At 40.1% G+C, this 15,711-nt stretch overlaps 1 protein-coding gene across 1 annotated transcript in view; it reads right to left on the bottom strand.

Moving 5' to 3' along the window:
• Nucleotides 1-15,711, bottom strand: part of SYNPR (synaptoporin) — a 287,678-nt gene that overhangs the window by 111,785 nt on the left and 160,182 nt on the right. Inside the window, exon 3 of the mRNA XM_082664117.1 lies at nucleotides 513-637. Within this exon, the coding sequence (XP_082520243.1) occupies nucleotides 513-637 (125 nt within the window). The remainder of the gene's footprint in view (nucleotides 1-512; nucleotides 638-15,711) is intronic.

The raw sequence follows: 15,711 nt of genomic DNA, 5'->3' as shown, positions 1-15,711 counted from the left end.
ATTTGAAAATGGCAATGGTACTTGTACTACCCTCAAAAGGTCACTGTGATGACCTAATGAGATTCAAGCTAAGCACAATGGCACATGGAAACAATATTAATATCATTAAACGCATTATCAGACAGGATTGCATAGTCACTATGAAATGAGAGGTGACCACACAATTGCAGAGAGAATTTGGGAGACCTTAAAGAATTATGGACGGGAAGGAAGAAATTGTATAACTGAGATCTCCATATTGATGGACCCCAATACTGGGCAATCTGTAGCATTTTTGGGGGGAGGGAGAGTTAATTCTGGTTTGCAAGTACAACTCCCATGGAATAACTCTTCCCAGGGTAGGGTGTTAGGTGGGCATTTTACTTGTTTGGGCATTCTTCAGGCTCAGGAAGAATCCTCTCTTTTTACTCATAAGTCCCTGGGAGATTGCATTTTTTAAAGAAACCACAGAAAGAAGAAAGTGCCCTGCCCCTCCGGGGGGAGACGAGTGAGCACAAGTCACCATTCCCTACCTGAACGGGTAGGCAAATGCTACGTCAATGCTGAGGTTACTTTCCGTCTTGTTGACACAGTCCACACTCAGCCGCAGGCCTCCGGAATAGCCACCGCATGTTGCAAATGCAAAGATTGCAAAAAGCTGTGGAGAACAAAGAAACAAAAGAGAAGGCGGCTATTAGGATGGTGCTGATCTCACGAGATCTGTCAACAGGAGCTCAGCGTCTCACACTGAGAAAGGTTGGAGTTCTTCTAAAGTGCGGCATCTTATTTGGTTCAGGCTGGAATGAAGGCCAGGGTGATGATGGGGAATGGGGTGGTGGGGTCTGAAAAAACTGTCTGGAAAGCTGGAGTAATTTTGTTTGTAGAAAAATTAAACACAAGGACAAAATATCTGTGTTTGAGGCCAAATATCGGTGTAAAGAGCTGTCACACCTCAGAAGGTAGAGAAGGTAATCTCACATCAAAGGCTCTGGAGAGCTACACACCAAGGGATTAATGATGGATACCTTCAGGTGGGAAGAATTTGGTATGTTTCCTTGCTTGCTTCTTTTTGTTTATCTGTATTTTTTGCAATACACATGTTTCGTCTTTTGGAATAATATAGATTTTTAAAAATGCATAGTCAGAGAATTTTAGAGTTGATGGGTAGAGGAAGAGGAGGTGAGTATCTAAAATATGCTATTCCAGAGGACAAGATCTCAGTATATGTCAGCCTCAATGCCCCTTTGGTGGTTCCAACTCTGTATTCCTTGCTCTTTCTGAGTCAACTACTAAAAGGTTCAGCTGGTTACGAACTAATGTCATAGTCTATCCTAGTGCAGAACATGCATCTATGGGAATTAGGTACTGAAAATTAAGAACAGGAACTCAGAGAAGTCTTCCAGAGAGAAGATACATCTGAGAAGGTGAGAATGGCCTAAGATGGAAAGGAAACAAATGCCAAACTTTGTCCACTTAGTTTGGCTAAATTCAAAAGAACTTCCTACTCATTTCCAAAGAAAGTCAATCAAGTGCACTTAACACTCACCCATTCTGTAATACTCCCATTTATTTTATTTTAATTTTGGAACTCAGCTTCTTATAGTAGCTTGGAGTCCCCATTAGGAACACCAGATCACTTTGCATAGCGAGAGGAATTCTTGTGTAAGGGTTAAGTGCGTGGGCTCTGGAATGTGACCTTGGGAAAGTTGCTTAATTCACCTGTGAAGCCTGAACTTTTGTTTGTTGGGGTTTTTTTGATTACTGATTCAATTTCATTACTAGTGATCAGTTTGTTCAGATTTTCTGTTTCTTCCTGATTCAGTCTTTTTTTGTATTTAATTTTTTTATATACAGCAGGTTCTTCTTAGTTATCTATTTTATACATATTAGTGTGTATATGTCAATCCCAGTCTCCCAATTCATCCCATCACCACCACGTACACCCCCCCGCCCCTGCCCCGTCCCTGATTCAGTCTTGGAAGATTGTATGTTTCCAGGAATTTTTCCATTTCTTTGTGGTTATCTAATTTGTAGTAATCTCTTATGATTTTTTCTATTTCTGTGGTGTCGGTTGTAACTTCTCTTTCATTTTTGATCTTATCCATTTGGGCCCTTTCTCTTTTTTTCTTGACGAGTCTAGCTAAAGGTTTATCAATTTTGTTTATCTTCTCAAAGAACCAGCTCTTAGTTTCATTGATCTTTTCTATTGGTTTTTAGTCTCTATTTCATTTATTACCACTTTGATCTCTATTATTTCTTTTTCTTCTACGAACTTTGGGCTTTGTTCTTCTTTTTCTAGTTCCTGTAGGTGTAATGTTAGATTGCTTATTTGAGATTTTTCTTGTTTCCTGATGTAGGCCTGTATTGCTATAAACTTCCCTCTTAGATCTGCCTTTGCTGAGTCCCACAGATTTTGGAATGTTTTGTTTCTATTTTCATTTGTCTCCAGGTATTTTGTGATTTCCTCTTTGATTTCTTCAGTGATCCCATGGACCAGGAGAAGCATATTTGGTAGCATGTTGTTTAGCCTTTAAGTATTTGTGTTTTTCACAGCTTTCTTGTAATTGAGAGTCTAGTCTGATACCACTGTGGTGGGAAAGATGCTTAAAATGATTTCAGTCTTCTTACATTTGAGAACTCATTTTTTCATCTAACATGTGATCTATCCTGGAGAATGTTCTAAGTGCATTTCAGAAAAATGCATATCCTGCTCTTTTGGGGTGGAATATTCTGTATTTATATATTAAGTCAATCAGATATAATGTGTCATTTAAGGTCAATGTTTCCTGATTGATTTTCTGTCTGGATGATCTATCCATTGATATAAGTGGGGTGTTAAAGTCCCCTACTATTATTGTATTGCTGTCAATTTCTCCTTTTATGTCTGTTAATATTTGCTTTACTGTTGGATTAATCTTTTCTATTATTATGTAAGGCCCTTCTTTGTCTCTTTTTACAGTCTTTGCTTTAAAGTCTATTTAATCTGATGTAAATATTGATACCCCAGCTTTCTTTTTGTTTCCATTTGCATAGAATATCTTTTTCTACTTCTTCACTGTGTGTCTTTCACTCTGAAGTGGCTCTGAGGCCCGACTGGGACTGTTGTGGGTATGCTGGTATGTGGGGCTGGACCCCTGGAGCAGGAGACACCTGGAGGGGTGCCAGTGCCAGCTGGGGATGCCTGCTGGGTAGAACGTGGCAGCAGCTGCTGTGGAAGAGCCAGGTGGGGCAGGCAGGTTGGGCAGGGTAGGTCCTCAGGGAAATACTTGGTTGGTGCACATGGTGTTAGTTAAGTTGATGGGGAGTGACAGAAATGGTACATGCTCATGCTGGGCCCGCGAGGTGGATGGAGAGTTTAAAAAAAAAATGGCACCTGCGACTTCTTCTGTCTCTGGAGAAAATTTCACCAGATCTCAGCCCCTCCAGCACATGCCTTAAAATTTAGGCAATTGAATCTCTGTCTTCTATGACACAGGCACTTCTTAAAAAAATTTTATTTATTTTTGGCTGCGTTGGGTCTTTGTTGCGTGCACAGGCTTTCTCTACTTGTGGTGAGCGGGGGCTGCTCTTCATTGCGGCGCGAGGGCTTCTCATTGCTGTGGCTTCTCTTGTTGCGGAGCACGGGCTCTGGGCATGCGGGCTTCAGTAGTTGTGGTTCGTGGGCTTAGTTGCTCCATGGCATGTGGGATCTTCCTGGACCAGGTCTCGAACCCGTGTCCCCTGCACTGGCAGGCGGATTCTTAACCACTGCACCACCAGGGAAGCCTGACACAGGCACTTTTTAAGCTGCTGCTTCTGCACTGGGACTTGGAGAAAGTGAGTATGTATGTATGCTCTTCAAGAACTAAGTCTCAGTTTTCCACAGCCCTCCAGCTTTCCTGGACATAAGCCGCTCTGGCTTTCAAAGCCAGACGTTATAGGGGCTCATCTTTCTGGTGCAGCTCCCCCAGGCTGGGGAGCCCAATGTGGGGCTCAAACCCCTCGCTCCTCAGGGGAAACCACCATGGCTGTGATACCCCTCCCTCTGTGGGTCAGGGCACCAGGGGTGACAATGAGATCTCCGGAGGATAAAGCTTTGATTTATAGCATTTGCCAATTTCCATGGTGTAAATACTCCCACCATGGCCAATTCCACGCTACCAACATAACACCTCTGAACCTTGACTGGGAAGAGACCTTGGGCTTCTTTCACTGATTTCACTTCCATTATTCATTCATTTATCCATTCAATCAGTTATTATTCACTTACTGATTTAGCTACTGTAGGAGAGACCATTGATGCTCTGCTGAGATCCCCGCAGCCCACCCTACAGGCCACCTGCATTTTCAGGGGAACAGTCCTCCTACGCATCAAAGGCTCCTCCCCAAACACTTGAGGCTCTCCGCTGAGGGCTTTCTCAGGCAGCAGGAATGCAGCCTGTGACTGGGGCATGGTGCGAGTCTCTGGGAGTCAATTCCCTGGCAGCTTCCAAACAATGTGGGATGGAAACTGGTGGATAAACCCCCAGTGTCCCTGTCTGTCTGTGGGGAAAGTTTGAGGCGTGTTCAGTATAGTTTCTTCCAATGGGATTAACCCCCTGTTGCCCACAGCAACATCTGCTCACAAACGACACCCTTGGTGGGTGTTTTCCTTTTTCTGTCTCATTTCCCCACTCATCATTGTGCTTCCTGGCATTACTTCTCAGGTGACCTTGCTGAGTCTAAATTCTTGTATTTTCAAAAAGCAGGTCTCAGGATCTGCTTTTGAGGAATGCAACTGAGACAGTTACCAAACACGGACCCAGCACCGATTACTCTCTAGGCACGGCAGTGGCCCTAGGACTATTAATGGAAGGACTGGTACTACTCAGCGCACCTTAGCTCATGCCTCTCAGCTTCTAGCTCGCCACGCTCTCATCTCTGCAGCCCTCCCCAAAGAAGCTGAGCCCCTTTGCAAACAGAAAGTCTTCTTGGACTACGTTGTCCAGAGGAGGGCTCCTGACCCCAGCCCACGCCACCCTGACTCCCATTATTCCCTGCTGCTGTTGTTGTTTACCTGAGCAGACATTTAAAAACCTGTATTTGGTCGGCATAGCATATTCACCTGTTTATGTTTTGTCTGACCACTTCCCCGAGGAAAGGTGATACCCTTGTCTGTGTTTACTGATGAATCCCAGCCCTTGGCACAAAGTACTTGCTCCCTAAACACACATTGACTAAATATCGTCGGCTCCCCTACCTCCAGGGAACTTGCTGTCCATTTGGGGATGCAGATAAGTGGATGAACAGGTGCAGTGACAGTGCTTTATGGTGGCGGCAGTCACTGGAGCATGCTAGAGAAAAATGTGGTGCATGCTTGCAGAGGAGTGGAGGGGATGTGCGGAGTGGAGTCTGGAGAAATGGACAGCTAAGCAGACAGCAGGCAAGCGTGCCAGGTTTAGCCACGTAAGAGGGAGAAAATGAGTGTTTTAGGCAGAGAGAGCAACAAGTCAAAGATACTCAAGTGAGCAAGCGAGGCACATCTCGGCTGTGCAGTTGGTAGGACAGGAGCAGACATTGTAAGATGGGAAGAAAGTGGTGACTCCATTCAGGAGGCAAGAGGGGTGTGTCAGGTCTGGTCTAGGGAGGATCCAAAAACTAAGGCCCCTGAGCCATGTCCAGTCACACCCATTCACTCGCGTATGGTCTACGGCTGCTTTCAGGTTACAATGATAGAAATGAGTATGGACAGTAAAGATTCTACGGTCCAAAAAGGCAAACCTATTTACTATCTGGTCGTTAAAAGAAATCGTCCGTCCGTACGAGGAAACCTGGGTTTTAGGAGGGGGTTGGGTTTTCGGCAGGGGAGGGGCGTGACAAATCTGCATTTCAGAAAAGCCACACTGGCAACAGTGGAGAGTGCGGATGGAGAGAGGGCAGGACCTGATGCTGGAGGATGAGCAAGTGTCTCACTTCCCCAGACAGTCTGCAGACGCTTTGCCAGCAGGACTGCACCTCAGTTCTCTTTGTATCCTTGCTGTGCCAAAACATGGTAGGCGGCTCATAAATGTTGTCAAGTGAATGAAAATATGAATGAATGAGCAAGACAAGATGAGAGGATGAAGGGCTTGAAAACGTGAACCCTGGCACCGAAGCCCAGAATAATAAACACTGTGAAGGCGACGATGACGGCGATGATAACGATGATGATAGCACTAAAAAAATCAACCACATTTGATTCTCGGGGCCAGTCTCTTCAGTAAATACATTATTTATATGAGCCCATTTAATCCTCTCAACAACCCTCTGAAGTGGAAACATAACCCCTCTTTTTTCACATGAAGAAAATGGGTCAAACTGCACGCCAAGATCACATGGGTTATTGGTATGTTAAGTAGTCATGGTTTGAACTCAGATCTGCCTTTCTCTAAAGTTTATCTTCCCTCTTCCCAACTCTCCCAGGGCTGTGAAGGGCATCTCACTTGGCTGGAGCAGACTATGGAAAGACTAATATCAATTATGGGCTAGTTAAGGCTTTCTCTGTCACATCAATGCTCAGGAAGCCAAGTGAGGACTAAATGAAGCACCTGGAAGACAAAGTCCTGACCATTCACGTGGATGCCAGTGGCAGCTCGTGGATCTTACCTCAGCCTCACAAGCCTTCGCTCTGCAGTATCACAGGACATTACGGGGGAGGAACTTAGAATCTGCTATGATAAAGACATTGGAGAAGCCTGCCAGGAGTAGTTCTGCCAATTACATTTAACAAGCCCCTCTTCCTAATTCTCAGCCACCCATGGTGGGTCGGGGGTCGGGGGTCGGGGGGGGGTTCCTCACTTTCACTCCTGTCCATCATTCAACAGCTTATAGGTGAAAGAGACCCAGTTCCTGCCTCTGATGAACCCCTCTGGTGTCTTCTCCTTTTATGATTTGTCTTGGGCTGATGAGTCATTGGTCCTTAGCACCCCTGAGGAGCATTTCTGGGAACACAGCTGTTTAAAAGAGCTGATTACTCACTAGTAGCCCTGGAAAAGTGAGGAATACACACTGTCAGGATACTTTCTGGTGCAGAAACAGTGTTTGATTAACTGTGGCTTCCCTCATATCCCAGAGGCTGCCCAGGAGGCCCTCAGCTGACTGATGAACACCTCTAAAACTTAATGTTCCAATTTTACTCATTTTGGTCCAATTCTTCTTTCTTCTAGTGTTTCTTCTCTTATTGATAATTGGATTTTTTCCAAAGAAATTGACAAAGCACCTATTCTGCCCATCAGTTTATGGTTACTGCAACACTCTGACCCTGAAAGTTTTTGTGAACAACCCTGTAAAATCTCAGATGAGACCTTCCTGTGAAGATAAAAACTGCAGGTCATCCCTGGAAGACAATATAATTCTATCTTATTTGGAGGCACTGAAAACCATGGTCAAAAAGCTCTCCCCCATAGAGCTGTATGTTTTTTCTTGTAGTTGTATATAACTATCTGTGTTCTTAACCAGCTCCAATATCTTCCACGCTGCTTTCCATTTCAGGCTACCTGTCAAGAATTGTATACTGTGCCCTTCTAGCTGCTTTGTGATTTATATGAAATCTTCCCAAGCAAAGGCAGCCTCCTAAAATTGGTACTTCATAGTAGCACCTGAGGAATTCTGACCAGGCCCTGCAGAAGGAGAACCCCAAATTACTTATATAGCATAAGAAGTTTCTGTTTTCATTTTCTTAAACCTGTAGCCTGGAGATGGATCACTTAATAACGTATTTGGGCACAGGTAACAGAAAGCTTGATAAATAGTGGCTTAAACAAAGAGGACTTTGTTTTTCATATGTATTGAGAAGTCCAGAACTAAGTGGCTGCTGGTATGATGATGTCTGAGCCAACATCTCTTTGTTTCCTGTGGTCTCTGCCTCATCACCAAAAAATGGTTGCTGCATTTCCATGGATATCCTTAGCTGCACGGGAGCCTAAGAAGTGAATATCTGGCTTGCCTGGGCTGCAGAGGGGAGGTAGGCAATGGTACAAGGGCTGGGAATGGTTATTCAGTCAGCCAGTTGCCACTGTCTGCCCCAGAAATTTATGGGAGATGAAGAAGTAAAACAAGCATTTATGGCATTTTATAAAGGCAAGATAGCATAGTCAAGCCCATTCAGCATCTAGTCATTTCCTCTTCCCTGGACAGTACCTAGAAAGTCCTGTGCCTTATATGCTAAATTTAACACTTGCCCATGAAGAGAAATGTAAATTTCTGCTTGAATTTTATTTTCCAACATAAAGCCTGACATAAATCTTTAAAGTAAAATGCATGACTGAAATAGTAAAAATAAATTGCAAACTTCATGCCTATTAAAAAAATAATCAAATAAAATTTGAAGTAGTCAATCAATGAACTATTATGCGATACTTAAAAAGTATGAAAAGCAGTATAGAAAGTTATAGGTGATCTTATGTAAAGCAAAAAAAAAAAAAAAGCAAATTGCCAAGTATGACATATGTGCATTACATTTTTGTAAAAGGAAGTATTTATAGATGTATACACTTTTAATGGACTTGAAAAGGTCTAGAAAGGTTGTACTGAAGTATTATAAGTTTTTAACATTAAGGAGTAAATTTTGGAAGCAGAATCTTATTTTTAAATTATTTTTGTATTGTTTCAACTTCTTCCAATAAGCATGCATAACTTTTGCAACTAAAAAAAAGATATTATTAAAGCAAATTTACCGTTACCAAAGGGGAGAGGGAGGGTGGGAAGGACAAATTAGGCATATGGGATTAACAGATACAAACTACTATACATAAAATAGATAAGCAATAGGATTTACTGTATAGCACAGGGAATTATATTCAATATCTTGTAATAACCTACAATGGAAAATAGTCTGAAAAAATATATAACTGAATCACTTTGCTGTACACCTGAAACAAACCCAATATTGTAAATCAACTATACTTCAATTTTAAAAAAAGATCTTATTACAATTGCAAATTTAGACAACCTCTGGGTAACTTGAACAAAGTAAATTCAGGCCTGTCATTAGACAGCTATGCTATTTTTAACCTCCATTTTGATGAAAAAAATGTAAAATCAAAGAAAACCCACTCCCTTTCAGAATTATCTTCATAATACCTTCAAATTATTTACATTTGGGGGAGAGACAATATAAGAATGGGGGGAAAAGGGTTATTATGGGATTATATGAAATCATGTGTGTGAAACTTCTGAAAATTGTAAAGCACTATAGAATTCAAAGAATCTTTCATTCAATAAAAAAAGTTAAAAAATTATTTACATTTATAGAGAGTGTAAATGGAATCACATTTTTGACTTGCTCATCTATTAAAATACTTTGGCAAAGTCACTGTTTACAATCAAGGTAAGACTATTTCAAAATATACCATGGGAATATATGCTTAAGAATGTGTCAATCTTTAGTTGAGTAAAAGTGTAACTTACCTTTTGTCAGATTCAGTGATGGTCATTGATTTTAAAGGACTCCACTCCCATTCTCTCATATTCATCATAACGGAGTAACAAGAAAAAATAAAAATTCCACAGAACTTCTCACTGAGAACTGAAACCATTTCTCTGACACCTGACTTAAAAGTCTTATGAATTAATTTCTTGCCTATTGTAGTGGTTTTGAACTTGACATTTTTCTGGAGAAATCTGATCTTAGATCACTGAAGAAAATCATTGATAGATATCTTAACTGCACACTTTTGCTTGATAGGAAAATTAGAGTAAGATAAACGCATGGAACACAGCCACTGTTCTATAATTTAGTAACATGTATAGAATATGCTGGCATGAACTATTCCTTGCCAGAAGCCATGTTTTCATGATAATGTAGCATGTTTAGAATTTTTTTAAAACTAAAGTCACAATCCTTTAACCCCATTTTTTTTTTTTATAAAGAGCAGGCTTTAGTTACCATGTCTCTCAATAGAAAGTAAAAGTCAGGTTGGGATTCTATTCTGGATGAATTCGGTGTATTTCATGTGTCTTCTTTAAAATTCGAACATTTCATGAAACAGAGTTATATTTATATCCATAAAGCAAATTAGAATAACATAGGATTATTTGGGGGAAAAATACTGATCCAAAACCAACTGGCCACATTCAATTAATTCTTTTCATTAGACTGTATGGCTCATTAAACAGAGAAGTTTCTCTCATTCACTCTCCTTTAAAAAAAAAATTAAAACAAAAAAATTCTGTCTTAAATGCAGCTTCACTTTAATGAAAGACAAGCACAGGGTCCCATGAAAAGAACAGAAGGAGCTGATTTTTTTCTGCTTGTTTAGCCATTTTTATGCTTGTGGCTATATTATAAATAAATAAAATCCAGGGCTTATCAACTATAAGCCAGGAATATGAACAGGCATCATATTTAAGCTCATGAACTAAGAGGCAGAAACCCAGAATGAGTCATAAAACCATTTACTGTCAAAAGAATTTTTAAAACATGCAAATAACTATGTAGAGAGATTCAAAGGCCTTTCTACATTCTACTTGCTTTGCACACACCTCACTGGCAAGTTGCATTTCTCTACTGTTCATACTTCAAGATATTTGTGAAGTTCTGATTGTTCTGATTCTTGACCTGGGAATCAATGTCTGAACCTCCCAAACATAATGCACAGTCATCAAATCACCTCTGGAATAACAGGGCACTTGCTACCATGTATTATTTTGTAATGGAAAAGAAGCAAGCCTGACATAGGCAGTTAAAATGTAGCATTTATTCATTTGAAAAATACCCAAAATACTAGAGTAGAAGTTCTGGAGGAACAGTTTGAAGTATATTCTAAAGTAATATTTTCTAATTATAATTCTAATCATAACAACACAACTGCTGCTACCATTTAGGGAGTTTCTACTTTGTCCGGCAATACATTTGTCTTTAATGACTGTAATGTGCTTTACAGACATTATCTCATTAAAATCTCATACCTCTGTGAGGTAGGTATCATCATCACCCCCATTTCAGAGCTGGGTAAACCATGGCATTGAGGGGTTAAGTGACTCATCCAAGACCACACAGATAGAGAATGACAGTTTGAATCCAGGAGGTCATAACTATACTAAAAGGAACAATTTATCATAAAAATCGAATTGGTCACTGTTAGAGGATACTAGTGAACTAAAAAACTCGTAAACGAAAGGGAAGCATCAATCATTTATCTTGCCTTTTCTTTAAGAATGCTACTAGTAAGTGGCCTAATAGTAGAGAAGAAGTTTGCCTTCATAGAACTATTCAGCTAATAATGACAAAGAATTAGAATATCACCATTTTGCAACCTGTTATGGACTGAATATTTGTGCCTCTACTCTAATGCATATGTTGAATCCCTAACCCCCACTGTGGCTGTATTTGGGGATGATGCCTCTAAGGAAGTAATTCAGGTTAAATGAAGTTAAGGGTGGGGCCCCGATCCCATAGGATTAGTGTTCTTTTATTATTATTATTTTAATTAACGTATAGTTGACTTGCAATGTGTCTGCTGTGCAGCAAAGTGACTCAGTTATACACATATAGACATTCTTTTTTTATATTCTTTTGCATTACAGTTTATAACAGGATATTGAACATAGTTCCCCATGCTATACATTAGGACCTTGTTGTCTGTCCATTCTAAATGTAATAGTTTGCATCTAGCAACCCCAAACTCCCAGTCCATCCCTCCCCCTCCCGCCCTCCCTTACGACAACCAAAAGTCTGATCTCTATGTCTGTGAGCATGTTTCTGTTTTGTAGATAGGTTCATTTGTGCCATATTTTAGATTCCACGTATAAGTGATATCATACGGTATTTGTCTGCAACTAGAGATTATCATACTAAGTAAAGTAAGTCAGAAAGAGAAAGGATTAGTGTTCTTAAAAGAAGAAACACCAGGGCTTGCTCCCTTTCTCTGTATCTCTCCCTGTGTGTACTGACCAAGGAAAGGAGCACACAGCAAGGTGGCAGCCACTTACAAGCCAAGAGGAGAGGCCTCAGAATGAAATCTACCTTGCAAGCATGTTAATCTTGGACTTGTCAGCCTCCAGAACTGTGAGAAATAAATTTCTAATTTTTAAGCCACCCAGTCTTTGGTACTTTGTTATGGCAGCCCAAACTAAGACACAACCCTTAACAAATTAATCTAAACACTGATGACTCATAACACAAAAAGAGAGACAGCCAGATATTATGTGCCTCTAATGGAAGAAAATCTTACCAATTTTGAGGTATTCTTTGCAAAAAAACCCCCCAAACCTGAATCTGATCAAGTCTCTATGCCCAACTGCCAATTTACAAAAAAATGCAGGAGAGAGAGAGAGACATGTGTAAAACGACATGACAAGGGTGAAATCAGCAAAATCCAGATGCTGAGAAACTCTCCAGGTGTAAATACCTTGTTTGTTTAAGAATAACAACAATAAATTATTAAACTGTATGAATGACACAGAAGAGGAGACTGAGAGAGAAGAGCTTATGCATGAAAAGGTCTAAAAGATATATCAAAAATCCAGATTTCAGAAAACTAAGAAAAAAAGTCATGAGATTAAGAGAGATATTTGGAAATTAATAGATATTTGATGACAACTGAATTATTGCTCATTTTTAAGACATGTGAAGTGGTATTGTAGTGTTTTTGTTTTCAGTACCTTTGAGAGATACACACCAATTTATTACAGAAGAAATGATCTAATGCTTGAGGAGTATAAAAGGAATAATGTTAGCTATGAGTTGATTATTGCTGGAATGATGAGGAAACAGAGGCTCATTATATTATTCTGTGTTTTTTATATGCTTGAAATTTTCCATTATTAAAAGTATTTTACAAATTTGAGATCATATTATAAACCAATCTAGATATACATGTCCATGTGTAGTCAAAATTCAATAGTTTTTAAAATTTAATATGTATGTGAACAGTTTTCAAGATATTTTATTTAAGGATATTCAAGAATAATCTTAAAATTTCTGAGAGGATCACTTAAAAAATTTTTTTTATTGGAGTATAGTTGCTTCATAATGTTGTGTTAGTTTCTACTGTACAGCAAAGTGAATCAGCTATACGTATATATATATCCCCTCTTTTTTGGATTTCCTTCCCAATTAGGTCACCACAGAGCACTGAGTAGAGTTTCCTGTGCTATATAGTAGGTTCTCATTAGTTATCTATTTTATACATGGTATCAATAGTGTATATATGTCAATCCTAATCTCCCAATTCATCCTACCCCGTTTCCCCTTGGTATCCGTACGTTTGTTCTCTACGTCTGTGTCTCTATTTCTGCTTTGTAAATAAGATCGTCTATACCAATTTTTTTCAGATTCCACATATATGTGTTAATGTACAATATTTGTTTTTCTCTTTCTGACTTACTTCACTCTGTATGACAGTCTCTAGGTCCATCCACATCCTGAGAGGATCACTTTTTAAAGTAAGGAAGTCTCATTCTGTTTTATTATTATAATACTGCAGGACTTAGAGGAAAATACATTCTCTTTAACACAAATTTTTTCTTTTTTTTTTTTTTTTGTGGTACGCGGGCCTCTCACTGTTTTGGCCTCTCCCGTTGAGGAGCACAGGCTCCGGACGCGCAGGCTCAGCGGCCATGGCCACGGGCCCAGCCTCTCCGCGGCATGTGGTATCTTCCTGGACCGGGGCACGAACTCGTGTCCCCTGCATCGGCAGACGGAATCTCAACCACTGTGCCACCAGGGAAGCCCGAACTTTCTTTCTTAATAATCTTTTATTGATTGTTCCAAGAACCCATTTAGTTCTGCCTCATTATGAGAGAGCAGCCTTTTCTCACTATGTTTTAATGAGATGAAAGATCACCATAGCCTAAAGGACTATACATTCTATGTAAAGGACATTATTTCTTAGATAATAAGACAAAAATTCCCACCATCATTCAGTAATGTCTTTCTATTGATTAAATTCAAGAGATAAAAAAATATATCAACTTACTTAATATTTAACAGATTGGCTTTAGTTTCTGAGTACTAATGTTGTTAAGTGGAGTTCATATAGACCATACCCATAAGCACAGACATAAATACTATCCCAACTCCAACACTGCAGAAGAGCCTGCAAACATGTAGCCATCTAGTGACTATGGACAGAGTGACCTTTTCTAAACATCTTAGCTTCTGGATTCCAAGTTAAACTTAAACCACTTTTTAACACATCTAGCAAGGTTAAAATACCATCAGAGAATCATTTTATTTGTTCATGGGACTCAAAGACGATTCTGCAAAACAAAACAACAAAAAAAGTGACACAATTCTAAAAGAAGGGATTTGCATGGGCTAGAGAAAACTGGAAGATGTGGGAACAGAAATGTAAGTGGGAACTGTCTTGCAAATAGTTGATGTCCAATAAAAATGCACTTAATGAATGTGAGGGATAATTCTTCCTCTAAAGAACAAGAAGTAGTCACTGGATGGGGCTCCAGGGAATCATGTTGGGTTGGAAAGGAGGGAAATTGAGGAGTCCTATGTGAAAGGATCTTAATTTTCTTAGCGGATGGATAAGTGAAATCAAATAATGAATGGAAGTGAAGGAGGAGATTAGGAATTTGAGGAACTAGGAAAAAAAGCTCAAATACCTACTGAAGAGGTGGAAAGAAATGAACTAAAAATGAAACAAGAATTACAAAAGGGCATGATGTCATTATGCTATCTGCCTTGCTTGGTTGGAAGCCCTCTGAGGGCAGGGACCATCTCTTGGTTATCTTCACATCCCCCATATTGCAGAAGTGCTCTCATCACGTCTGTAAATTAAATAATCTCCTCAATTTGTGCAAGTACACCCAGAGCACGCCTCCAGGACCTGTCAGATACACACAGAAGTAAGCTAAAAAGTAGGATACAATAGTAGAGCCAAAGTTCTTTGATGAAGGTAAATAAAGAACAGCATGTCAGAACTGTCATCAGGGTAAAAATACTTAGCTCATAGCAGGCATTTCATAGTACTTTTTTGAACTAATGGAAATACATCTCTTATCTCCCTCCAAACAGGGCGGGACCCACAAGTTTATATCAAAGTACTTGGTGCGAGGGCGGGTAGGGGGTCCACCAGAAGTGGTTAAAGTAAAAGAGTCTGGAAAGAAATAAGTAGAACTAGAAGAGGGGCCCTCTTTTGATCTCACTGAACCTTACCACTGCATCTGGCAGATGCTGGGATGGAACCCAGAATCCTAAGAGAGCCAGTGGTCTGTGGGGAGAAGATTAGAAGCGATATTTTGACACAAGCCCAGGAAAAGGCCAGAACAAAGATGTAAGAAGGTGTCAGACTTGCTCAAGTGAAAGAAGGAAGCTGCTGCATTTGGCTTTTATCGGTTGATGTGTTTATATTCCCTGGGAAGAAATGGGTGACAAACACCAGAGGGAAGTAGAAAGAGCTGGGAAATGTAGAGGTTGCTTCATAGGAAGCTGATCTCTTTAATGGTTATGATTATCACAGTGTTCTCATTTCTTAATGCTACAAGTTCAATGAAACATTGGAAATGAAATAACAAACCCATTTACCTGGTATGGCATAAAGACTCTGGGCTTAATGAGCATTTAAAGGCTGTGTTCCCTTGAACGTGGCTCCTAGAACCCATGAGAACAGCCTCCTTTGAGATATGCTCCATCTAAGCCCATGGTACCTCCTTCTGTCCCATCATCAAAGTCAAAAACCTGAGAGTCCTCCTTCACCTCATTCATTCAAACAGTCCCCTGGCTTTGTTGGTTCTGCATTCTTAATATTGATCAGAGCTTCTCTATTCACTTGCTACTTC

Source organism: Grampus griseus, assembly GCF_964374135.1.
Source record: "Grampus griseus genome assembly, chromosome: 10".
NCBI classification, from domain to species: Eukaryota; Metazoa; Chordata; class Mammalia; order Artiodactyla; family Delphinidae; genus Grampus; species Grampus griseus.
This window is presented reverse-complemented; position numbering and strand designations above follow the sequence as displayed.